Here is a 26,708-nt window from a genome sequence, read left to right as displayed (position 1 = left end):
CGCGGACGATAAAACCAAAATATTTAATTGTCGCGGGCGACAAAACCAAAATTATGAATTGTCGCGGGTGACAAAACCAAAATATTGAATTGTCACGGGTGACAAAACAAAAATAATGAATTGTCACGGGCGATAAAACCAAAATAATGAATTGTCGCGGGCGTTAAAACCAAAATATTGAATCGTCGCGGGCGATAAAACCAAAATAATGAATTGTCACGGACGGCAAAAACAAAATAATGAATTGTTGCGTGCGACAAAACCAAAATAATGAATTGTCGCGGGGTCCAGGGACACCATGCTCACTTGGGAAGTGGTTTCAAATGCTCAACTATCTAACAATTTAAATACATAACGCCCTCTAGTGACCATATACAAAAACCAATGACCTTGAAACCCACCACAATCATAAAACATGTGAGCAGCTATGATTTTGTAATTGATTGTGATAACAAACTATGCCTAGGTACCAATCTAATAAGGAAAAACTAAGCTTTTCTACTATTCAACGCCCCCTGGTGACTATATGGAATAACTAATGTCCTTAAAAACTCACCACAATCATAGATGATGTCATGAACTACAACTTTGCAATTGATCATGGTAACAAAATATGCCTTGGTACAAATATAATATAGCGATACTAAGTTATTGTATTATTCAACGCCCCCTGATGGCCACATACAAAAACCAATGACCTTGAAACTCACCAAAATCATAGAACACGTTATGGGCTACAACTTTCCAATTGAATATAGTAACACAATATGCTTAGGTATCAATTTAATGTGGAAAAACTTTTTCCCACCTACGAATGAGTACTGATGACACCAAGATGGCCGCCAATTGCGTCATAATTGTCTGATCAAAATACCTGTCCCAGGTATAAAACATCCCTCTCTAAAGAATACCCATCAGCAATTGCAATGAGAAATGGCAAACCAGTAGGAAGCTACAGGACCTAGAATTCTGGCCAAAATTGACATTTTTGGGCACTAAAAACATCATAGGACGGCCATCTAGAGTCAGATCGACCCAATTTTCTTATGCTGATGGGCCTTTGGTAGATTCAAATATAAACGAAAGATCAAGGTAATTGATCAAAGCGTCTTCAAAATTTCCCACGAAAACTTCGAAAATGTTTAAAAAGTGCTGATTATGGCAAACAACAATGGCTGCCAGTCGACCATCTTGAATCTGACAGGGCCAGTTTTTGGGCTGACGATGTGTCTAGGGTAGATACATGTATACACCAAATATCAAGACATTACCTTGAAGCGTCTTCAAAACTTCCCGAAATAACTGGATTCCGTCTATGGACGGACGGACGGACGAAAAGTGAACGCAATAGCCCGCTGGGACTAAAGTCCCAAGTGGGCTGAAAAAGAATTGTCGCGGGCGACAAAACCAAACTAATGAATTGTCGCGGGTGATAAAACGAAAATATTGAATTGTCACGGGCGACAAAACCAAACTAATGAATTGTCGGGGGCGATAAAACCAAACTATGAATTGTCGCGGGCGATAAAACAAAAATATTGAATTGTCGCGGGTGATAAAACCAAAATAATGAATTATCGCGGGCGACAAAACCAAAATGATGAATTATCGCGGGCGATAAAACCAAAATATTGAATTGTCGCGGGCGACAAAACCAAAAAAAAAATTGTCGCGGGCGCCAAAACCAAAAAAAAAATTGTTGCGGGCGACAAAAACAAAATATAAAACCAAAATAATGAATTGTCGCGGGCGACAAAACTAAAAAGAAGGATTGTCGCGGGCGACAAAACCAAAATAATGAATTGTCGCTGGCGATAAAACCAAAATAATGAATTGTCGCAGGCGATAAAACCGGGACAAAAAAAAATTGTCGAGGGCGATAAAACCAAAATTATGAATTGTTGCGTGCGACAAAACCAAAACAATGTATTGTCGCAGGCGATAAAACCAAAATAATGAATTGTCGTGGGCGACAAAACCAAAATATTGATTTGTCGCGGGTGACAAAACCAAATTAATGAATTGTCGCGGGCGATAAAACCAAAATACTCAATTGTTCCGGGCGATAAAACCAAAATAATCAATTGTCGCTGGCGATAAAACCAAAATATTGAATTGTCGTGGGGACAAAACCAAAATATTGATTTGTCGCGGGTGACAAAACCAAATTAATGGATTGTCGCGGGCGATAAAACCAAAACAATGAATTGTCGCGGGCGATAAAACCAAAAAGTTGAATTGTCGTGGGCGACAAAACCAAAATACTGATTTGTCGCGGGTGACAAAACCAAATTAATGAATTGTCGCGGACGATAAAACCAAAATATTTAATTGTCGCGGGCGATAAAACCAAAATCTTGAATTGTCGCGGGCGACAAAACCAAAATATTGAATTGTCGCGGGCGACAAAACCAAACTAATGAATTGTTGCGGGCGATAAAACCAAAATAATGAATTGTCGCGGGCGATAAAACCAAAATATTGAATTGTCGTGGGCGACAAAACCAAAATATTGATTTGTCGCGGGTGACAAAACCAAATTAATGAATTGTCGCGGGCGATAAGATCAAAATAATGAGTTGTCGCGGGCGATAAAACCGAAATAATGTTTTGTCGCGTTATTTTAGTTTTGTGGTTTTGTCATAATGTCGCCCTCATTTGCATATACATGTTTTTTTACGCATGGCCCTTATCAGCCACCATACTAAAGCCTTAAGGTCGCGTAAAACTCGATAAACACTTCAAGCGACACAGCGAACGATCTCCATTCCCCTACAGCGAACGCTTAACCTAGTAGAGGCTACTAGCCTATGTAGGCCTATGTATATGCGTAGGCCTAACATCCGGACAGATTGGTCGTAGGCCTATTGAATTTAACAACCCACCTAAATATCGTAAATTTTGTTTTGAAGTTCAATCCAATGAGTCCGTTAATAAACGCAACAATTTGTAGCGGAAAACGGGGGCAACACGGTGCTGCCCTCTCTCTTCTAATATGGCGGTCATTCTTCTGCTCATCAATTTGCTGCTTCAATCGTCATTCATCTAATATGTCAGGAGGTCTTGAAGGTAAAATCTAAAGTCTTCCAAGCCCGCTACGGAGTTCGCTTACGTCGAATGATTTCTGGTAGTGAAACCAAAAAGGGAAATAATATTTCACCGCAAGAGATGATCCTCATGAGAAACCGAGAGAGATAAATCTATAAAACAGCCACGATTTGAAAATTATAGTCTGCTATGTTAAGATCGTGCATACCGAGCACGAATAGCCTATTTTCCGGTATACGGTTATCCTCAGCAACATGTATCTTACATGCCCGTAAGGCCCACAGCATATAATTGAGTTGGCCACCCCAAATTATACCTGGATCTACCCTACATTCGACCGGTCTATAGAATAATCCCGTAACCCTCACTTCATACTAATGGCAGTCCAAAATCCTACCATAGATTCTCCCACCTATGGGCTGTAGGCTCAAAGTCCCTACTAAATAGTCCTCTGCTATTCGTCTCCACCATTTCAATCTTGTCAAAAAGCTGATATCATAAATAATTTTTCCTCAGTCCTTATTAAGGTTCTGACCATTCTCAATAGATTAGTCTGAAGCCGCATATAAAATACTGAATCTAATTATTAATTTATTAAAGTCATACTTTCTTATTATAATTCAAAGTGAATAAATATTAGGTTGATTCTACTATATAACTTATTCTTTTCTTTATCGAATCTACCGTCTAAGTATCTCGTAAAAGAACAAAAACCTATTACGTAAACGTATCATCATATAATTCGAATCGACAATCAAATCACGCAAATACGGTTCGAAGAGTAAATTAATGGAAGTTCAGACAAATCCAAGCTGTCAATCACAATCGTCGTTGAAAACGATAAAAAGGAGACGGCCGACCTGACTGACTTATTAATTATCAATAGTGAACCGATTACGTGAATGTCGGTCAGCCCGGTCAAAGACCGGAGCTGACCGACGAATCAACTGATGCTTACCAAGTCTGGCTGTCAACTGCCAAACTGAAATGATGGGAGTCAATACGACCGGTAAAACAGTTAATATTGTTAAATAATGATAATCGGTTGACCCCAGCATCTCAGCATGACAACGGGCAGCTCAGCCTGGTAACCCCACCCCGCTAGCCCAACAACTGACATGACAACCGACACACCAGCTGATAGCGCCGCCACTCGCGTGCCACGGACACTACCAGCCTGATTAAAATTTACGGATACTTAGCCGGTTAAAAATACACATTTTAAGTAAGTGATCCCACCCCCCATCTATACAACATATCAATACACAATATCTATATACAGTATACATCTTAAATTCAACAAAAGTAAATAGAGTAACATCTAACAAACCTATCCCGCCCCCCTCTAAATATTATTCCATTCAATTCAATTCAATACATTTGAATAAATACATACAATTGCATAGACGCTACAATATCAATACACGAAAATTCTACATATTATTCAATTCAATTCGATTTAATACATTTTAATAAATACGATTGCACAAACGCTACACTACCCCCCCTCCAGATCTGGACGTCCTCGTCCAGAAAATAACTATATTACATAACAATTTAATTAAAACTAAATCGTTCAACCAATCCATCAGACTGTGGGTGATACGCGCAAGTTCTCGTCTTCTTTATCTCCAATAATACACATAATTCTTTCATCAATTTAGATTGAAAGTTAGCACCTTGATCCGTATGAATTATTCTTGGCACCCCAAACCTCGATATAAATTCTTCAACTAATTTACACGCTACAGTTTCTGCGCTCTGATCTGGTAAAGCATAAGCTTCTACCCATTTCGTAAAATAATCGCAAACTACTAAAATATAGGTCATTCCATTGCGTGAAGTCGGTAATGGACCCAAAATATCCATGGCTATTCTTTCCATTGGAAGACCCACTCTGTATAACTGTAGGCTAGCTTTTGGTTTCACTGCTGGTGTCTTTCGAGCACCACATACAAAACAACACAAGCAGTGCATTCTTACATCTTGCCGGATGTGATGCCAATAAAAACGGCCGTGCACTCTTGTTAAAGTTTTACGAATCCCTAGATGTGCCGCAGTTATAGAGTTATGTAAACTGTGTAAAACTTCTTCTCTATAATCTTCCGGTAATAATAGTAAAATGGATTCACTAAATCCTTCTCTCTGTTTACAGATATATAAAACATCATCTATAATCTTTAACTGTTGCCACCGAGCCCAATAAAACTTTGCATCTTCGCCTAATTCGCTCACATCAGACCATTCTGGTTTGCTATTGCTTTCTATATACGGAAATATCCACTTGAACTCCGGATCATTACGTTGAGCTTGTGAGATATTCATAGATAGCCAATGGCCCTCTGGAACGAATTGACTATACGTATATCGAGTTTCTGTTATATCTTGTTCCGATACTAAGTTATTTATACTACTCTCTCTCATTTCATTACAGGTACCCTCGTTCTTTCTTGTTATACGATCACATTGTACGCATTCTTGTCTGGATAATGCATCGGCATTACCATGATTCTTGCCGGGCCTATGGATGATCTCAAAATCGTAAGTGCTTAATACGGATATCCACCTCGCTATCTGTCCCTCTGGTTCTTTAAATGACATTAACCACATTAAAGAAGCATGATCTGTTCTTAAAGTGAAACGCTTGCCCATCAAATAGTATTTAAAATGTTTAATGAACGATACTACAGCCAGCAATTCCCGTCTCGTTACACAATAATTTCTTTCAGGCTTGGCTAACGTACGACTTGCGTATGCTATCACTCTTTCTTTTCCATCCTGAATTTGCGACAAAACTGCTCCTATACCAGTATTGCTAGCATCTGTGTCTAGTATAAAAGATATGTTCGGGTCTGGATATGCCAATATAGGGGCTGTCGTTAATAATTCTTTGATCTTTGTAAAAGCCACGTCACACTCAGGTGACCACTTAAATTCTTTGCCTTTTTCTGTAAGCGTATATAAGGGTTTAGCTATTGAAGTGAACCCTTTACAAAACGAACGATAATAGGAGGCTAATCCCATAAAAGAACGCACTCCCGACGGAGTTACTGGCTGAGGCCATTCTTTGATTGCTTTAACTTTCGCTTCTGTACAAGCAATGCCTTGGTCTGACACTACATGCCCTAAAAATTCAATACTACTTTTGAAAAAATGACATTTCTTAGGCTTGAGTTTTAACCCCGCGGCTCGAAGGCGCTCCAAAACTTTCTCTAAATTCATCAAAGTTGATTCGAAATCTTTGCCAAATATAATGACATCATCTAGATAAACTAGGACTATGTCGTTCAATAAGCCTTCCAGTACTCTCTCCATAAGTCTCTCAAAAGTAGGACCACTATTTTTGAGACCCATAGGCATTTTTCTAAATTGATATAAACCTTGCGGTACTACAAAAGCAGTCTTTTCTTTGTCTTAAGGCGATACCGGAACTTGCCAGTAACCTGCCTGAAGATCGGCTCCACAGAAATACTTGGCTCCCGATAAAGACCTTATCGTATCATCAATTCGAGGTAATGGATAGGAGTCTGATACTGTACATTCGTTCAAAGCCCGATAGTCTAGGCAAAATCTAAGGTTACCATCTTTTTTAGTCACCAATACTATTGGACTGCTCCATGGTGACTGACTATTCTCGATCACTTTAGAATCCATCGTATCTTTCAAAAGTTTATCTAATTCTACTTGTTTCGCTAATGGTAAACGCCGAAATCGTTGTTTGATAGGCGGCGTTGAACCTGTATCTATAGTATGGTAAACTCCTTTCGCTTCCCCTAAATCCGTATCTGATTTCGCAAATACATCCGCGTATTTCACAATTGAATTTCGCACTTTTCTAGCTTGTTCCGGGCTCAAACCATCGCAACTACGCTTAATTAAGTCTTCTAGATATTCTAAGGATTCTTTACTCTCTACTTGATTAACTTGATCTGATTTACCACTTGCCTCTTCTCGTGACCATATAGCTCTTACCCTTGATATTTTAGCCATAGAGGTATTTTTATACAATACTCTCGGCTGATCGCCTAAATTTACGATTCTAACTAATATCTGTGATTTTTCCGTGTCCACTACACTACGTGCTACACACATTTCAGGGCCTAACTTCCAATTGTGGTTCGATTCCACCATCGCCCACTTGCCTAAGTACTGTTTATCTTTCTCGTCGATATAGCCCGGCACCGTTATTTCAGATAAAGGCGGGACCTTAATTCTGTCTGTTGATCTAATTAATATTGCGTTCTCGTGAATAGGCGCTATTGGCTCCTCATGCATTTGATGACCTTGACAAGTCACCGTACGCTGTTTTAAATGGATATGACAATCATATGCTGTCAGAAAATCCATTCCGAGAATTGCATCTTCTTTAATTTCGGCCACTATCACTTCCCAAGGTATATTTTTACCAAATAAGCCTAAGGGAATGACCGCTGTACCTCTCACTCTAATACTACTATGATCAGCTGCATAGAGTCGTATAGTTGATTGTTCTAATTTTATCTTGTGATTCTTTATAATTTCAGTATACAAACGATTACTGATGATTGTGTTATGAGCACCGGTATCTACCAGATACTTCACAGACACTCCGTGTACTACTGCCGACAAATAAATCGCCGATTGTGATTTATCATTTTTGGACAGTACGTATACTTTAGAATCATCTTTCTTTTGTCTATTTTCAATCTCTAAATTCTTTGGGAGACTTGATTTATTTACTCTAGCCGAACCTACTCCCTTTTGAACGGCGCGGGAGAGTTTAAAGGCTGCTGTGTACATTGTCTTGCTATATGACCTTTCTGCTGGCAGTTATAACAAACTACGTTATTACTTGTTCTATATGGTGTTGACTGAGATTTATAATTATTTCTGCGACTATTGCACATACGTCGCACATCCTCTCTTAAACTCGCCATTTCTTTCTTAAGCTCAGAAACCTCATCTGAAACTATTGCTTGTCTTACATATGTTTCTCTTGGAAATCTATCATTCGATGATTCCATCATATATATACTTTCTAAACGTAACGCGTATGAGATTAATTCATCAAAACTCTTTACATCTGATTGCCATAATCTCATTCTCATTTCACCATCGGACAATGCTTCGATGAAATGCGTTCTGGCTAGCTTGTCTCTTTGCACCAAAGAGAATTCAGGATATGCTTGAGCACACAGAATTGTTACTGCTTGTCCCAATTCTTTTAAACTTTCGTGTCTCTTGCGTTTTCGATTGCGCAGTTCGGCCAGATGAACTTCTGCGAAATCCCCTGGACCAAATCTTGCGTCTAAAATCTTACAAATTTCTTGATACTCTAATCTTTCCGTGTTAACCAGCTTAGTACAAACTAGTTGCCTAGCCGCGCCTCGTAATGAAGCGAATAAGAAGTCGGCTTTAACATCGTTTGACCAGTGATTAATTCTTGCTACTGTTTCAAACCCTAATCTGTAATCTTGCCATGATCCGTCACCTGAATAATTTTCTGGTTTTATCTTACAGATCACGTTTGGTTCTACATTACGGGAACTGGAAGAACTTGTTCTACCTACATCCGCCGAACCACTACTTTGAGACCACGTTCCATCTTGACTCTCGCCAGAGAACGTTTGGCCTGTCGGATTACTAGTCATACTAGACCGATACGACGCGGACTTGCTAACAGGACCTACATCACCTTGAACTATTATAGACGTCTCGTTATTCACAAGACCGTCTGGACTTGATAAATCTTCCGAACTTTTACTACGCATAATGCGAGCGCGCGATGCACGAGTCACAGGATAACTCATTTTTTTTTGCTGACTTGTACGACTTCGAATCTGTATAAAATAAGAAGTCTAAATTGTATGTCCTTGTTTAAAACTTAACTACATATACTACTTTATGCAAAACTTATCGACTCTATCTAAAGGGAACAGGTCAGAATCTACTTAAATATGTATCTGTTATGTTGCGAGGCTATATAAAAAAAATTATTATCTCTCAATCTGGAATCTCAAAAAGAATCATCCCACTTCTGACACCAATTGTAGCGGAAAACGGGGGCAACACGGTGCTGCCCTCTCTCTTCTAATATGGCGGTCATTCTTCTGCTCATCAATTTGCTGCTTCAATCGTCATTCATCTAATATGTCAGGAGGTCTTGAAGGTAAAATCTAAAGTCTTCCAAGCCCGCTACGGAGTTCGCTTACGTCGAATGATTTCTGGTAGTGAAACCAAAAAGGGAAATAATATTTCACCGCAAGAGATGATCCTCATGAGAAACCGAGAGAGATAAATCTATAAAACAGCCACGATTTGAAAATTATAGTCTGCTATGTTAAGATCGTGCATACCGAGCACGAATAGCCTATTTTCCGGTATACGGTTATCCTCAGCAACATGTATCTTACATGCCCGTAAGGCCCACAGCATATAATTGAGTTGGCCACCCCAAATTATACCTGGATCTACCCTACATTCGACCGGTCTATAGAATAATCCCGTAACCCTCACTTCATACTAATGGCAGTCCAAAATCCTACCATAGATTCTCCCACCTATGGGCTGTAGGCTCAAAGTCCCTACTAAATAGTCCTCTGCTATTCGTCTCCACCATTTCAATCTTGTCAAAAAGCTGATATCATAAATAATTTTTCCTCAGTCCTTATTAAGGTTCTGACCATTCTCAATAGATAAGTCTGAAGCCGCATATAAAATACTGAATCTAATTATTAATTTATTAAAGTCATACTTTCTTATTATAATTCAAAGTGAATAAATATTAGGTTAATTCTACTACATAACTTATTCTTTTCTTTATCGAATCTACCGTCTAAGTATCTCGTAAAAGAACAAAAACCTATTACGTAAACGTATCATCATATAATTCGAATCGACAATCAAATCACGCAAATACGGTTCGAAGAGTAAATTAATGGAAGTTCAGACAAATCCAAGCTGTCAATCACAATCGTCGTTGAAAACGATAAAAAGGAGACGGCCGACCTGACTGACTTATTAATTATCAATAGTGAACCGATTACGTGAATGTCGGTCAGCCCGGTCAAAGACCGGAGCTGACCGACGAATCAACTGATGCTTACCAAGTCTGGCTGTCAACTGCCAAACTGAAATGATGGGAGTCAATACGACCGGTAAAACAGTTAATATCGTTAAATAATGATAATCGGTTGACCCCAGCATCTCAGCATGACAACGGGCAGCTCAGCCTGGTAACCCCACCCCGCTAGCCCAACAACTGACATGACAACCGACACACCAGCTGATAGCGCCGCCACTCGCGTGCCACGGACACTACCAGCCTGATTAAAATTTACGGATACTTAGCCGGTTAAAAATACACATTTTAAGTAAGTGATCCCACCCCCCATCTATACAACATATCAATACACAATATCTATATACAGTATACATCTTAAATTCAACAAAAGTAAATAGAGTAACATCTAACAAACCTATCCCGCCCCCCTCTAAATATTATTCCATTCAATTCAATTCAATACATTTGAATAAATACATACAATTGCACAGACGCTACAATATCAATACACGAAAATTCTACATATTATTCAATTCAATTCGATTTAATACATTTTAATAAATACGATTGCACAAACGCTACAAATTGTACTGCGTTTGTTTGATACAGTAAAGCTCAGTACCGGTAGGCCTAAAGCCGCGTCAAACTCGATAAACACTTCAAGCGACACAGCGAACGATCCCTTTCCCCCACAGCGAACGCTTACTCCGAATGTCAAGTGAGTCCAGCATACGGATAGGAGTGTGTTATAAACTTGTATTTAGTAAAGACCTTGTGCATTTGACAATGATCGGTATGTACTGTAGGAAATATAGAGTATTGATGGTATTGATATAGAGGTTGAAGCCCGCGGCCGAATAAAGTAATATATTCTTTTATTTTGATACCTCGTTGACATAACAGCTTTTCTCCGCTATATCTCTACGGCGTGTTTAGTTTAGGCCTACGACTCCCCAGTACACTAAAGATTTATTTTAGTAAATACACGGTTAATTTGGTAAAGAAAAATAGGTATTGTTAAACTAACTCCTTGAAACCCGCAGCCAAATCACTGGTAGTAATAAATTAATTTGTACTCGATTTGATTCTCATGATGAGGAGAAACTCGCAGCTGATCCCCGGAACGACGATGTAGTGATACACTTCGATTCGTCGATGTTTACGGCTCGACAGTGCTTTTAAAATCTAAAGTAGTAAATTTCCTGTGTATCGGTAATATGATTTGATGAGGAAAATGGGCTTTTGTTAAAATTTGAAGACCGCGGCTGAATGTAGTGTGCGGCAATAAATTAGTTCATTTATACTTGAATTGATAATCGACGTGACAATCGGCCTGCGGGTTGATTGCGGGATGACGACTCGAAAAACATGTCGCCCCATTGAATGGGGCTAAATTTTTTATGTTTACGGCCAGACAGTGCTTTTGTAACGATGATTCGTGAAAAAACACGCGGAGTATTTGTAGATCTCAGTGAGCTGAACGATATCATACGGATTGTATCGACAACAGCGGCAAGGTAACAAAGCCTTAGTTCTTTTAGTGAAAATAGTGTGACATAAAATAATAAATATAGCTGCAAAGCAGCGATAACGGGTTTTCTGCACAGTCTTAGAATCCTGTTCAACGGTGGATTTCGACAAAGCATTTGATAAGGCACAACATCAGCCATTACTAAACAGGCTAGGCCTATTAGGAAACAGTATCAATGATAGGTCGCCCAAATGGCTCAGCAGTTATCTCTGAACGAAAACTTGTAGCCAAAATCAACGGAACGCCTCATCTTGGAATAAGTCGGTCAAACTAGTGGAGTCACGCAAGGTAGTATCCTAAGTTGTCTTCTGTTTAATGTCCTGACAAATGACATACACAGTAATCCAACATGTACCAGACCAAATAAATTTCCAAATCGACCTTAACACGCTGTTCGACCAAAAAACTTAATGTTCCAACCAGAAAATCTTGTTCGAATGAAAATAATTCTGTTTGATCGAACAATACGCTTTTGCTTGAACCAAAAATTTTCTTCATTCTCACAAAAAATGTGTTCGAATAAAAAGCTATATTATTGTTGAAATGAAAAATTTGGTTGAGCGAAAACAAATTTTTTCGAACGAATGTTTGAATGAAAACAATTCTGTTCGATTGAACGAAATACTTAATACTTTCGGTTCGGAGAAAAAACTTTTTTCAATATGCTTGTTCGAACGAAAAACTTAATGTTCTGACAAGAAAATTCTGTTCAAATTAAAACGATTCTGTTCGATTGAACGATTGTTCGAACGAAAAACCTTTCGTTTGGACAAAAAAAAGTTTGTTCAACTTTGTTCTAACGATTTTGTCAAATTGGTTCAATCGAATAGAATATTATTGGTTCGAACGAAATAAATTTTGTTCCGACGAAAGAATTTTCAAGCGAAAGGTCTTTTGAACGAAAAAAAAAAGATATTTCTGGTGCTCCGCAGTAACTTAAAGCCGGACGTAGGTTGGTCTTGTGACACGATGCGATCCTCGCGTTGCATCGCAAGTTTCGGTGCGAATGTTTGCGACTATAGTTTCTGCCAGTTGCAAGAGCGCGTAGGTCAGTTGTGACAGTCGTGTCGCGTCACAGAAAGTAGAACACGTGCGACTCCTTGTGACTGGCGTTGCCGAAAGTCGCAACCCGTCGCAAGGGAGCGTAGGTCGATGAGTTGTGGCGACACAATCGTCGCTGGCGGTCGCAGTGATTGGCGTCGCTGGCGGTTGCAGTGATTGGCGTCGCAGTGAGTCGCAAGCCGTCGCAAGGCCGACCTACGCCCTGCTTATCGTGTCGCATCGCAAGTTTTGGTTCAAGTAGGTTGTGATACGATTGTGTGCGACTAGTTTCTGCCAGTCGCAAGAGCGCGTCGGTTGGTTGTGACAGTCCTGTCGCGTCGCAGAAAGTAGAACACATGCGACTCTTGTGACTGGCGTTGCTGAAAGTCGTAACCCGTCGTAAGGGAGCGTAGGTCGATGAGTCGTTGCGACACAATCCTCGCTGGCGGTGGCTGTGATTGGCGTCGCAGTGAGTCACAAGCCGTCGCAAGGTCGACTTACGCCCTGCTTAAGTCATTAGGAATTAATGAAATACCAGTTTCATTTATGATGAAAAAACTCAAATGAAAAGTCTGGCTCATAAAGCTGTCTGCTCAGACGAAATTTTCAAAAAAATCTTCATTTTTGGCAATAAAATTGATAATTGTGATTGATAGTTGCAAATCACAACCGGTTAATCACTAATTAACATGCATTTTAATAAATCTGATTCCTCCTTTACAGTGAACTTAGCTTTAACCTAGTAGAGGCTACTAGCCTATGTAGGCCTATGTATATGCGTAGGCCTAACATCCGGACAGATTGGTCGTAGGCCTATTGAATAACAACCTACCTAAATATCGTAAATTTTTGTTTTGAAGTTCAATCCAATGAGTCCGTTAATAAACGCAACAATTATACTGTGTTTGTTTGAGACAGTAAAGCTCCCCGGTATACTTATGATTATCTTAGTAAATACACGGTTAATTTGGTAAAGAACTAGGGGTCCAGGGACACCATGCCCACTTGGGAAGTGGTTCCAAATATTCAACGCCCCCTGGTGACCATATACAGAATCCAATGACCTTGAAACTCACCACAATCATAGAACATCTCAGCAGCTACGATTTTGTAATTGATTGTGATAACAAAATATGCCTCGTTACCACTTTAATATGGAAATACTAAGTTATTCTACTATTCAACGCCCCCTGGTGACCATATTCAAAACCCAATGACCTCGAAACTTACCACAATCATAGAACATGTCACGAACCATAATTTTGTAATTGATCATGGTAACAAAATATGCCTCGGTACCAATATAATAAGGAAATACTATGTTATTCTACTATTCAACGCCCCCTGGTGACCATATAGAATAACTAATGGCCTTAAAACTTGCCACAATCATAGATGATGTCATCAGCTACAACTTAGCAATTGATTGTGGTTACAAAATATGCATTGATACGAATATAATATAGAAATACTGAGATATTGCATTATTCAACGCCCCCTGGTGGCCATATACAAAAACCAATGACCTTGAAACTCACCACAATCATAGAACACGTTATGAGCTACAACTTTCTTAATGATTGTGGTAACAAAATACGCTTAGGTATCAATATAATGTGGAAAAACTGTTTCCCACTTACGAATGAGTACTGCTGACACCAAGATGGCCACCAATTGCGTCATAATTGGCTGATGAAAAATACCTGTCTCAGGTATAAAACATCCCTTTCCAAAGAATACCCATAACAAATTGCAATGAGAAATGATAAACCAGTAGGAAGCTACACAGGACTCAGAATTTGGGCCAAAATTAACATTTTTGGGCACTAAAAAGGTCATAGGACGGCCATCTTGAGTCCGATCGACCCAATTTTTGTTATGCTGATGGGCACTGGGAAGATCCACATATATCCGAAAGATGAAGGTAATTGATCAAAGCGTCTTCAAAATTTCCCTCAAAAAGTTCAAAAATGTGTAAAAAGTGCTGATTTTGGCGAACAACAATGGCTGCCAGTTGGCCATCTTGAATCTGACAGGGCCAGTTTTTTGGGCTGAAGATGTGTCTAGGGTAGATACATGTGTAACCCAAATATCAAGACATTACCTTAAAGCGTCTTCAAAACTTCCCAAAATAACTGGATTCAGTCTACGGACGGACGGACGAACGGACTAACGAACGAACGGACGGACGGACGAAAAGTGAACGCAATAGCCCGCTGGGACTAAAGTCCCAAGTTGGCTAAAAAGAAATGATGGCTGTAAAGGAAGCTTAATGACGAGTAAAGAAATCACTGGACCTAGAGAAACCGCAGAACATAGTCATTGTAGAGATATGACAGAAATTGAAGTAATTAAAGCAAGATTTCAAATGAAGAAACAAGCTGAAAATACGAGAGAAATTCCAATTCAAATACATTCAGAAATAATTTCAAGATTTAACAACCCAGATGCACAAAGCCGATTACCTCACGCTGATACATGCAAGAAAGTAATGCAAAGAGTTCGACGCAAGAAATATCCAAAAGATCCTGCAACCCATGATGAACTGTTCATTACAGATACATGGTCTCTAACCCGAGAGGATGGAGAAGAGTTCCTGATGTGCGATAACGCGAGCGCAACATCAAGAATCATGATTTTTGCAACAGACGTATGTTTGAAAAAACTCTGTGAAGCTGATACGTGGTTCATGGACTAAATGTCTGGGAGACTAAATGTCAGAAGACTAAATGGGTGGATTCCCTGTAGTAGCTCAAAACTTTTGACTAGTCGCCTCAAGAAATAGTTGAAGTGAAGCACCATAACAAATATGGCGGCTTTTTGTGGTGCATGAGGGGAGTGTAAATTACAGATTCGGACTTGAACTTGGACTGACATTGATGCCAATGCAGATATTATTCTTGTTTCAAATTCTTAAGGTTAACATTGACCAAAATTTATGCGTTTTATCAACAAAAATTAACATTTAGTGCCTAGAGTAAGTTTAGAGAGACATATTGAATTTTCACATTTTATTAACTTAGTCCGTATTGGAAATCCCGATTGTGGCAATCAATTCAATTCAAATCAAATCAAAATATTATTATAAAACACGTTTTCAAAGTCAACAAGGTAACTAATTTATTTATTTTAGTACAAAGGTTTGATTTGACACTAAAATCAGTTGTTGCATTGCAATTAACAGGAGTTAACCTCTATATGATACTTTAGCGTCAGACGTTGTAGGGAACCGGTTAGTAAGTTATCTAATTGTTGGTGGTTTCCTTTTTATAATCGGATGGGCTTATACCAACGTTAGGGATGACAAGGGCCAAATCACGGTTGAAAAAAGTAACACTTCAAAAATATACTTTCTTTTTACTTCAGTCCACAACTAATGGCTTAATTCGCAAACTATCAAAGGTACCTTTCGAAATAATCCAATTTTATATATATTTCGAGCGATTAATCAACACTATTTTGAGAAATTAATTAATTTCTCCACAAATTCCACCATTGGCCGCCATTTCTCTGTATGGCATACATGTGGCATGATAGACAAGGTGACCTACAAGGATTTATAAAAAACTTCCAAGACGAAACGACAATTTTTATTTTTGATGGTTTTTCATCATATATTTCAATTCTTCGCGCTTTCCATGATAGATAATGAAATAATAAATTCCCGATGAAGAAAAATGTGAATTAGTATTGATTTCTTAATTTTTTCAATTTCGTCGTTTCGTTAGTTTGTGCTGTTGTCCTGGCCTCAGGCCACAGGTGCCAGCGCCCTCCACAAGTTTTCAAAATGGTCGCCGTTGAATTGATGGAAATTTACTCTCACTTTACGGCCGATTTGCACATGGATTAAGATCGTCAGGTGAGGTGTTATAGGTATCAAACAAACAACGAATCTGTTGTGCGTTGATTACAACAAAAATTAGACGGATATCTCAAAATACCAGAAAATGCCAGGCAAATTAGGCCAATTATTCGTCAGTCAAATTGGCTGACGAAGATCGCATACAAAAATTTTGTTCCCATTCCTGACCATCCTCGCTTGCCAGGGGTCCGGCATCGCTCCCGAACTCGCTTCCACCAGCCCCCTGGGTCTCACGAAGCGTGATTTCATTACTGGCGCTGTTGCGCATGACGTCATATATCAACACGCAACAATACTTCCGCGTTCGCTACGTGTTCGCTGATTGGTCCATTTACCGGGAAATTCCATAGGTGCCTAATGTCGTTTGTAACAAGCGCTGTGATTGGCCCGACCTGATTCTGGTCAGCTAGTAACGACTCCAACGAATGAGGTCAAGGGGTTCGGGGAACGGCTTTAGCAGAGTGGGTTCGAATCCCTTGATGGGTGAAGATGATTCCTGACTGTGGTTTGTGAAAATATCCGATCGTGAAACTAAACCACAGACAGGTTACTGACTAGTCACTAGGAACCGGTAACAACAACTGGTAGGCCTATTCAGACTACTTTTACCCCACTGTGTTCTTTTTATCCAATAGGCTATTTGGGGTAATTTTCTTTCACCCTCAGGAGTTGACGGTGCCTCCAGAAAAGTTTATTTTAATCTAAATAATGGTTGAATTTAAATCAATGACTACGTAACGAGGCGTCCGTCACTTAGATTTCAACTATTACATTAGTATTACATGGATATAGTGAAATGCATACCGCTGACAGCAGTGTCGCCCCAAAATCCCGATGCACATCCGATTCGAATGGGTTTAACTTGTCCAGGAACGTCAGAATAACTCCTGAATGAAGTAACAAACTGATCGTAGGAAGATATTGAAGTGACATGTCTGCACTTCAAAATGATTCGCATTCGCGTTAGGTTCGACACGGGCAACATTTCGAACTCGGAAAAAACTCGACCGAAATTGAATTGGATTGGATTTTGAAGTCCCGCAAGTACTGTGCCAGTGAGAGCACAGAGCACGCAATCGCCGGCAGAATTCTCGAGTGAAACGTCGATCGAAGGATGGCCGAGTCCCGGTGCGCTGCCGTGTTGGCGCGTCCGTCCCAGCCAGTCGTGATATCTATAAGACTTTCCTCAGTAGAACTGGCGTACCAAAGTCGGATACGTTGGGACCCGACTTAGAAAAATTCCGATCGGATTACGACAGAAAAATTCCGATTTGTAAGTTGGATTTTGTGCATCCTCACTTGCCAGGGTTTCGGTATCGCTCCCAAACTCGCTTTTAGTGACTATAGTTCGAATCCCTTGATAGATGAATGGATTTTGGGGGGTTTTCTAAGAAAAATCCGTGTTAGCAATTCACCAAGAATCTTAGTGTCTGATGTAGGCCTACCACCGGTGTCACAGTACAAGTGGTATCCCACTCATTACAGGCACCCCCTGATTGCGCATGCGCGTGGGATTCCACTGCTTGTTTACCGCAAACGAGTAAAAGCCATCCCCGTACTAGAGGCATCCCCTTCTTTTGTACCAATTCAATTCAATTTATTGATGCTTTGATTCATCAAACAATTACCAATTATTTATTGTTTGTTTTTGAATAAAATCACTCGCAATGAAAAAAATACTACGTAACAATGCATTCAGTAATGAATGCTTCGGCAGTTGCATTTTATAAGCATCAAAACCGTAAATTTAAAAAGTAATCAGACCATTCCGTTTTTTCAAATACTAAAATATATTTTATTTTCAATATTTAACGATATTTACATTTCCAGTAAAACATAAGAATAACGCATATAAACATGATAACATAAATGATAGTATCTACTAGTATCTATAAAACATGATATTAATGATATTTTGAATAAGATACATTCTGATTAACCATTACTTATGACTTAAAAGGAGGGGATGCATGTAATACCGTACCATCTGACAGTATTAGAGCTACCCCCTAACAGATTGATATTAAAACAACTATTGCAATTAATAACTTCAAAATCTATAATAAAACATGATATTACTGATATTTTGAATAAGATACATTCTGATTAACCATTACTTATGACTTAAAAGGAGGGGATGCATGTAATACCGTACCATCTGACAGTATTAGAGCTACCCCCTAACAGATTGATATTAAAACAACTATTGCAATTATTAACTTCAAAATCTATAATAAAACATGATATTAATGATATTTTGAATAAGATACATTCTGATTAACCATTACTTATGACTTAAAAGGAGGGGATGCATGTAATACCGTACCAGCTGACAGTATTTGAGCTACCCCCTAATAGATTGATATTAAAACAACTATTGCAATTAATAACTTCAAAATCTATAATAAAACATGATATTAATGATATTTTGAATAAGATACATTCTGATTAACCATTACTTAAAAGGAGGGGATGCATGTAATACCGTACCATCTGACAGTATTAGAGCTACCCCCTAACAGATCGATATTAAAACAACTATTGCAATTAATAACTTCAAAATCTATAATAAAACATGATATTAATGATATTTTGAATAAGATAAATTCTGATTAACCATTACTTATGACTTAAAAGGAGGGGATGCATGTAATACCGTACCATCTGACAGTATTAGAGCTACCCCCTAACAGATTGATATTAAAACAACTATTGCAATTAATAACTTCAAAATCTATAATAAAACATGATATTAATGATATTTTGAATAAGATACATTCTGATTAACCATTACTTATGACTTAAAAGGAGGGGATGCATGTAATACCGTACCATCTGACAGTATTAGAGCTACCCCCTAACAGATTGATATTAAAACAACTATTGCAATTAATAACTTCAAAATCTATAATAAAACATGATATTAATGATATTTTGAATAAGATACATTCTGATTAACCATTACTTATGACTTAAAAGGAGGGGATGCATGTAATACCGTACCATCTGACAGTATTAGAGCTACCCCCTAATAGATTGATATTAAAACAACTATTGCAATTAATAACTTCAAAATCTATAATAAAACATGATATTAATGATATTTTGAATAAGATACATTCTGATTAACCATTACTTATGACTTAAAAGGAGGGGATGCAAGTAATACCGTACCATCTGACAGTATTAGAGCTACCCCCTAACAGATTGATATTAAAACAACTATTGCAATTAATAACTTCAAAATCTATAATAAAACATGATATTAATGATATTTTGAATAAGATACATTCTGATTAACCATTACTTTAAAGGAGGGGATGCATGTAATACCGTACCATCTGACAGTATTAGAGCTACCCCCTAACAGATCGATATTAAAACAACTATTGCAATTAATAACTTCAAAATCTATAATAAAACATGATATTAATGATATTTTGAATAAGATACATTCTGATTAACCATTACTTATGACTTAAAAGGAGGGGATGCATGTAATACCGTACCATCTGACAGTATTAGAGCTACCCCCTAACAGATTGATATTAAAACAACTATTGCAATTAATAACTTCAAAATCTATAATAAAACATGATATTAATGATATTTTGAATAAGATACATTCTGATTAACCATTACTTTAAAGGAGGGGATGCATGTAATACCGTACCATCTGACAGTATTAGAGCTACCCCCTAACAGATCGATATTAAAACAACTATTGCAATTAATAACTTCAAAATCTATAATAAAACATGATATTAATGATATTTTGAATAAGATACATTCTGATTAACCATTACTTATGACTTAAAAGGAGGGGATGCATGTAATACCGTACCATCTGACAGTATTAGAGCTACCCCCTAATAGATTGATATTAAAACAACTATTGCAATTAATAACTTCAAAATCTATAATAAAACATGATATTAATGATATTTTGAATAAGATACATTCTGATTAACCATTACTTATGACTTAAAAGGAGGGGATGCATGTAATACCGTACCAGCTGACAGTATTATAGCTACCCCCTAATAGATTGATATTAAAACAACCAGGGCAATTAATAACTTTATAATCCAAAATAAAACATGATATTAATGAAATTTTGAATAAGATACATTCTGATTAACCATTACTTTAAAGGAGGGGATGCATGTAATACCGTACCATCTGACAGTATTAGAGCTACCCCCTAACAGATCGATATTAAAACAACTATTGCAATTAATAACTTCAAAATCTATAATAAAACATGATATCAATGATATTTTGAATAAGATACATTCTGATTAACCATTACTTATGACTTAAAAGGAGGGGATGCATGTAATACCGTACCATCTGACAGTATTAGAGCTACCCCCTAACAGATTGATATTAAAACAACTATTGCAATTAATAACTTCAAAATCTATAATAAAACATGATATTAATGATATTTTGAATAAGATACATTCTGATTAACCATTACTTATGACTTAAAAGGAGGGGATGCATGTAATACCGTACCATCTGACAGTATTAGAGCTACCCCCTAACAGATTGATATTAAAACAACTATTGCAATTAATAACTTCAAAATCTATAATAAAACATGATATTAATGATATTTTGAATAAGATACATTCTGATTAACCATTACTTATGACTTAAAAGGAGGGGATGCATGTAATACCGTACCATCTGACAGTATTAGAGCTACCCCCTAATAGATTGATATTAAAACAACTATTGCAATTAATAACTTCAAAATCTATAATAAAACATGATATTAATGATATTTTGAATAAGATACATTCTGATTAACCATTACTTATGACTTAAAAGGAGGGGATGCATGTAATACCGTACCATCTGACAGTATTAGAGCTACCCCCTAACAGATTGATATTAAAACAACTATTGCAATTAATAACTTCAAAATCTATAATAAAACATGATATTAATGATATTTTGAATAAGATACATTCTGATTAACCATTACTTTAAAGGAGGGGATGCATGTAATACCGTACCATCTGACAGTATTAGAGCTACCCCCTAACAGATCGATATTAAAACAACTATTGCAATTAATAACTTCAAAATCTATAATAAAACATGATATTAATGATATTTTGAATAAGATACATTCTGATTAACCATTACTTATGACTTAAAAGGAGGGGATGCATGTAATACCGTACCATCTGACAGTATTAGAGCTACCCCCTAACAGATTGATATTAAAACAACTATTGCAATTAATAACTTCAAAATCTATAATAAAACATGATATTAATGATATTTTGAATAAGATACATTCTGATTAACCATTACTTATGACTTAAAAGGAGGGGATGCATGTAATACCGTACCAGCTGACAGTATTATAGCTACCCCCTAATAGATTGATATTAAAACAACCAGGGCAATTAATAACTTTATAATCCAAAATAAAACATGATATTAATGAAATTTTGAATAAGATACATTCTGATTAACCATTACTTTAAAGGAGGGGATGCATGTAATACCGTACCATCTGACAGTATTAGAGCTACCCCCTAACAGATCGATATTAAAACAACTATTGCAATTAATAACTTCAAAATCTATAATAAAACATGATATCAATGATATTTTGAATAAGATACATTCTGATTAACCATTACTTATGACTTAAAAGGAGGGGATGCATGTAATACCGTACCATCTGACAGTATTAGAGCTACCCCCTAACAGATTGATATTAAAACAACTATTGCAATTAATAACTTCAAAATCTATAATAAAACATGATATTAATGATATTTTGAATAAGATACATTCTGATTAACCATTACTTATGACTTAAAAGGAGGGGATGCATGTAATACCGTACCATCTGACAGTATTAGAGCTACCCCCTAACAGATTGATATTAAAACAACTATTGCAATTAATAACTTCAAAATCTATAATAAAACATGATATTAATGATATTTTGAATAAGATACATTCTGATTAACCATTACTTATGACTTAAAAGGAGGGGATGCATGTAATACCGTACCATCTGACAGTATTAGAGCTACCCCCTAATAGATTGATATTAAAACAACTATTGCAATTAATAACTTCAAAATCTATAATAAAACATGATATTAATGATATTTTGAATAAGATACATTCTGATTAACCATTACTTATGACTTAAAAGGAGGGGATGCATGTAATACCGTACCATCTGACAGTATTAGAGCTACCCCCTAACAGATTGATATTAAAACAACTATTGCAATTAATAACTTCAAAATCTATAATAAAACATGATATTAATGATATTTTGAATAAGATACATTCTGATTAACCATTACTTTAAAGGAGGGGATGCATGTAATACCGTACCATCTGACAGTATTAGAGCTACCCCCTAACAGATCGATATTAAAACAACTATTGCAATTAATAACTTCAAAATCTATAATAAAACATGATATTAATGATATTTTGAATAAGATACATTCTGATTAACCATTACTTATGACTTAAAAGGAGGGGATGCATGTAATACCGTACCATCTGACAGTATTAGAGCTACCCCCTAACAGATTGATATTAAAACAACTATTGCAATTAATAACTTCAAAATCTATAATAAAACATGATATTAATGATATTTTGAATAAGATACATTCTGATTAACCATTACTTATGACTTAAAAGGAGGGGATGCATGTAATACCGTACCAGCTGACAGTATTATAGCTACCCCCTAATAGATTGATATTAAAACAACCAGGGCAATTAATAACTTCAAAATCCAAAATAAAACATGATATTTTGAATAAAATACATTCTGATTAACCATTACTCATGACTTTAAAGGGATGTTATACTGTACCAGCTGACAGTTTTAGAGGTATCGCATTATAGAATGACAGATAAAATGATATCAAAACATAAAGGACATTTTTTACTGTCAAACTACCTGACCTGACGATAGTATAGCTCAAAATGATATCACAACTAATTATTAGAATTCATAACTGCAAAATAAAAAAATCAACTATGATAATCTTTGGATTCTTACGAAGATACATTTTGTAAAATGACGAAGCATTAGTACGTTGGTTTTAAGCCCTTTTGCAAAATTTCAATACATTCTTCATCAGATATAACAACATCTGATGGCATAAAGATATTTCCATCAAATTCAGGGTATTTTCTCAAAATACAAGTGGCGTTAGGGTGGAAATAACCAACTCTCCAGGAATCCCTCTTGCTGGCAGATCTTTTATCAAAGAATTGATAATTTCCATATGAAGCCACAACCAGTCTCGATTTAAGATCCGTAGGGCAGCCTTGGCATCGCTTTATTCTCGTCGATCTTTCCTTCATGTAAAATGGCGCTGAAAAATAATACATTATTGATATGTTAAAGCGCTAAAATGAGACGTGTTACAGCTTTCATGTCGTTATTTTCAAATTACCTATATCTTTTTCTTGTTTACTAGTTCCTTCCTTTTTCGGTAACTCCATCTTTCCGCCTAGAAAAGTCAATGTAATTGTCAAAAATAACCGATACAGATGTAATAACTAAATTCAAATCTGTGAAAAGTATACCTGTTTCTTTTTTCTTCTTTTTTACAGCTTTTCGCATTTTCGTACCTACAAATTGTACACATATATGTATATACAAGACCATACCTCTCCTACTTAATTCGTTATATACGAACATAATTATGTTCGTGGTCACAAATGCGCTACATCAAATTAGTAATCTGATTGAATAGAATTAAGAAATGCAGAATTAACAGACCTGCAGTTTTGTTGTCACATGCAGTGGTATTCAAAATCACTCGTTTTTCTTCGTTTTGGTGGAACTATGTCTGGTAATTCATTATCTGTAATATAGAAAAACAGGGTACTTTAGGACGACTCTATTTCATAGTACTAACTTTCTACTACAGTAGGCCTATCATAATGATTCCTTGGCGAATGTTTGTCTCCATCTGTAATCCATCTTGCAATAAATTATGGACATTCCCGGTATCCTGACATATTGAACTTACTAGTAACGAACTCTGCATCATGAAGCTCATTTTCATTTTGGACGAGGGACACATCAGGAAGGTTACCTGAAGAAAAGTTTCTATTCAATTTATCCTCATTCTCCGTTGGTCTTTTACTCTTACTTTAAAATTAGGATTGTGCGCGCGACATGTGTAGTGAGTAGATACCTCGGAGCTAGAACCAACTTAATTATTTCTCCTTAGTCTTAACTAAGTACACTGTGAAAAAATTTCATTGATTTTCTTTCGTAAGATTTTTCATCTCCTTTAATAACTCCTATAATAATATAATGTTATAAATGGAATCATTCTGGGTAAACCAGGTCGACCAAATGAATCATGCCAGCCAACCGATTGGAGTCTTCCCAGTCTTCCTCAAAGTTTGATACATTGTTATGCAACAGCAATTCATTATAACTCACCATTTCCTATAGGATTTCCTTGATTTTCTTGTTCGCCTGAATAAAAATGAATGCAAATATATTCATTAAAGAATTAATATAATAGATAGAAAAGATATTCGCGAGACTGATCTTTGCTTACTGTCAATAGCTTTGCAGTACTTGCAAAAAAACATCACACTGCTTGCAATGTTGCTGCCTATCAGGGGTATTTGTCTGTTGTAGCAAGCTAGGTGAAACCACCTAAAGCATCTATCACAGCCAATCTGATTGAAAATGATAAATCAAATAAACTGGGAACATTTCTAAACATTCACCACGAATAGAAGAAAAATTGTATAATATCAATTAGTGTCAACGGAAACTTACCCAATCGGTAACATGAATTGAGCTTGCATGACAACATAGACAGCACATCTTTGAAGGATCTGTAGCTATTGAATGAAAATACACTGTAATTTCAATTTCAGGTAAAGGAATGTGTATATCTTTATTGCGTACTGTTCACCTTTCTTACCTATCGATCCCATGAGCCACATGGCTATCTCAAATCGGTACTGATCGATCGCAGAACTAGTATTGTCAAACTCAAGGGTTTCATTTGCCAAAATACTCTCTGCAAACTACAGAATATCGCAGAATATAATCAATTATAGTGTGAGGCCTATTTGATTAACAAACACGGTCTCCTGCAAGTTATTTAGATACAGGGTATACCATAATTAAACTTGTTAATATCAATAATATCCCTGTATATAAAGTCCTTTCATATACCTTGAGAACAAAGACTCCACATGATGATGAATCTAGCTGCTTTGAGTGTTTGACGGTCCTCAACCTCCAGTTTCCCATTGACTTGACACTCTTGATGGCGATTGTGTTTTTAAAAACGGTTATCAATTCCTCTTTTAGTTCGCCCAATGAATTGAGATACAAGATCTCTTTCGTATTTGTCTGTATGATCTGCAGATATAATGAATTTTAAAGCAATTATAAGTTCTTGTATGTTCAGTTCTATGTGATTTGATTAAGTACCATGAGTGTCCAGTGACCACCATGTAACAATGGGCATAGCCATACTTCTTTTTCTGCCAATGATCTCTGAAATATAAGAATATCTTTTTAAAAACTGTCACATGAAATGACATTAGATAAATCCTTGGATAATACTTCTAACGTTACTTCCTAAGAATTCCAGCTTATTCTATTTCATGGTTACACAAACTTACCAATGCACCCGGCAATCGGCGTCTATCACCAAATATCATTGGCGACAAAATATGGCTACTCTGTACTCCAATCGTCTAAAACCATAATGTTTATTTCAATGAATTCAAGAAATTTTCAATAAGCAGTACCGCGGTAATTTGTTTAATTGGTACATACGAATGTACACTTCAAACTTTCCATACTTACTTTCGATTCCGTCGAATACTTTAACGTTAAATGATTGAGCCCTTGAAAAACAGCCTGAAAAAGGAATACGTTTAATCAACCCAGAAAAAATCAAAAAATTGTAAGAGCTTTATACTTACTTCATCATTGAGCTGTTCATTTTTTTTTAATGAAAATATTGTCGCATCCGACAACGGTACTCCTCTTACGGTAAACAATTTTCCAAAGTAGTAGTCCTTCGGACCATATTCCCAGGTCGTATAAACCACTGAAAGACAGAAATCATACATTCATGATAATTATCATCGCCATTGACTGTGGGCACAATGTGAGAAACTGT

At 36.8% G+C, this 26,708-nt stretch overlaps 1 protein-coding gene and 1 long non-coding RNA gene across 2 annotated transcripts in view; one reads left to right on the top strand and one right to left on the bottom strand.

Moving 5' to 3' along the window:
* Nucleotides 1-17,531, bottom strand: part of LOC141905259 (uncharacterized) — a 179,501-nt gene extending 161,970 nt beyond the window's left edge. The window contains exon 1 of the mRNA XM_074794083.1: nt 17,329-17,531. Within this exon, the coding sequence (XP_074650184.1) occupies nt 17,329-17,509 (181 nt within the window). The 5' untranslated portion in view covers nt 17,510-17,531. The remainder of the gene's footprint in view (nt 1-17,328) is intronic.
* LOC141906436 (uncharacterized) lies at nt 5,483-8,825 on the top strand. The gene is made up of 4 exons (XR_012619330.1): nt 5,483-5,589; nt 6,468-6,560; nt 7,572-7,691; nt 8,548-8,825. It is a non-coding gene; the product is annotated as an uncharacterized LOC141906436 (long non-coding RNA).
* Nucleotides 17,532-26,708: the final 9,177 nt, after the last annotated feature.

Source organism: Tubulanus polymorphus, chromosome 5 (genome assembly GCF_964204645.1).
Source record: "Tubulanus polymorphus chromosome 5, tnTubPoly1.2, whole genome shotgun sequence".
In the NCBI taxonomy this organism is placed as follows: domain Eukaryota; kingdom Metazoa; phylum Nemertea; class Palaeonemertea; order Tubulaniformes; family Tubulanidae; genus Tubulanus; species Tubulanus polymorphus.
The sequence above is the reverse complement of the archived record's forward strand: the minus strand, read 5'-3'. Positions and strand labels throughout refer to the sequence as shown.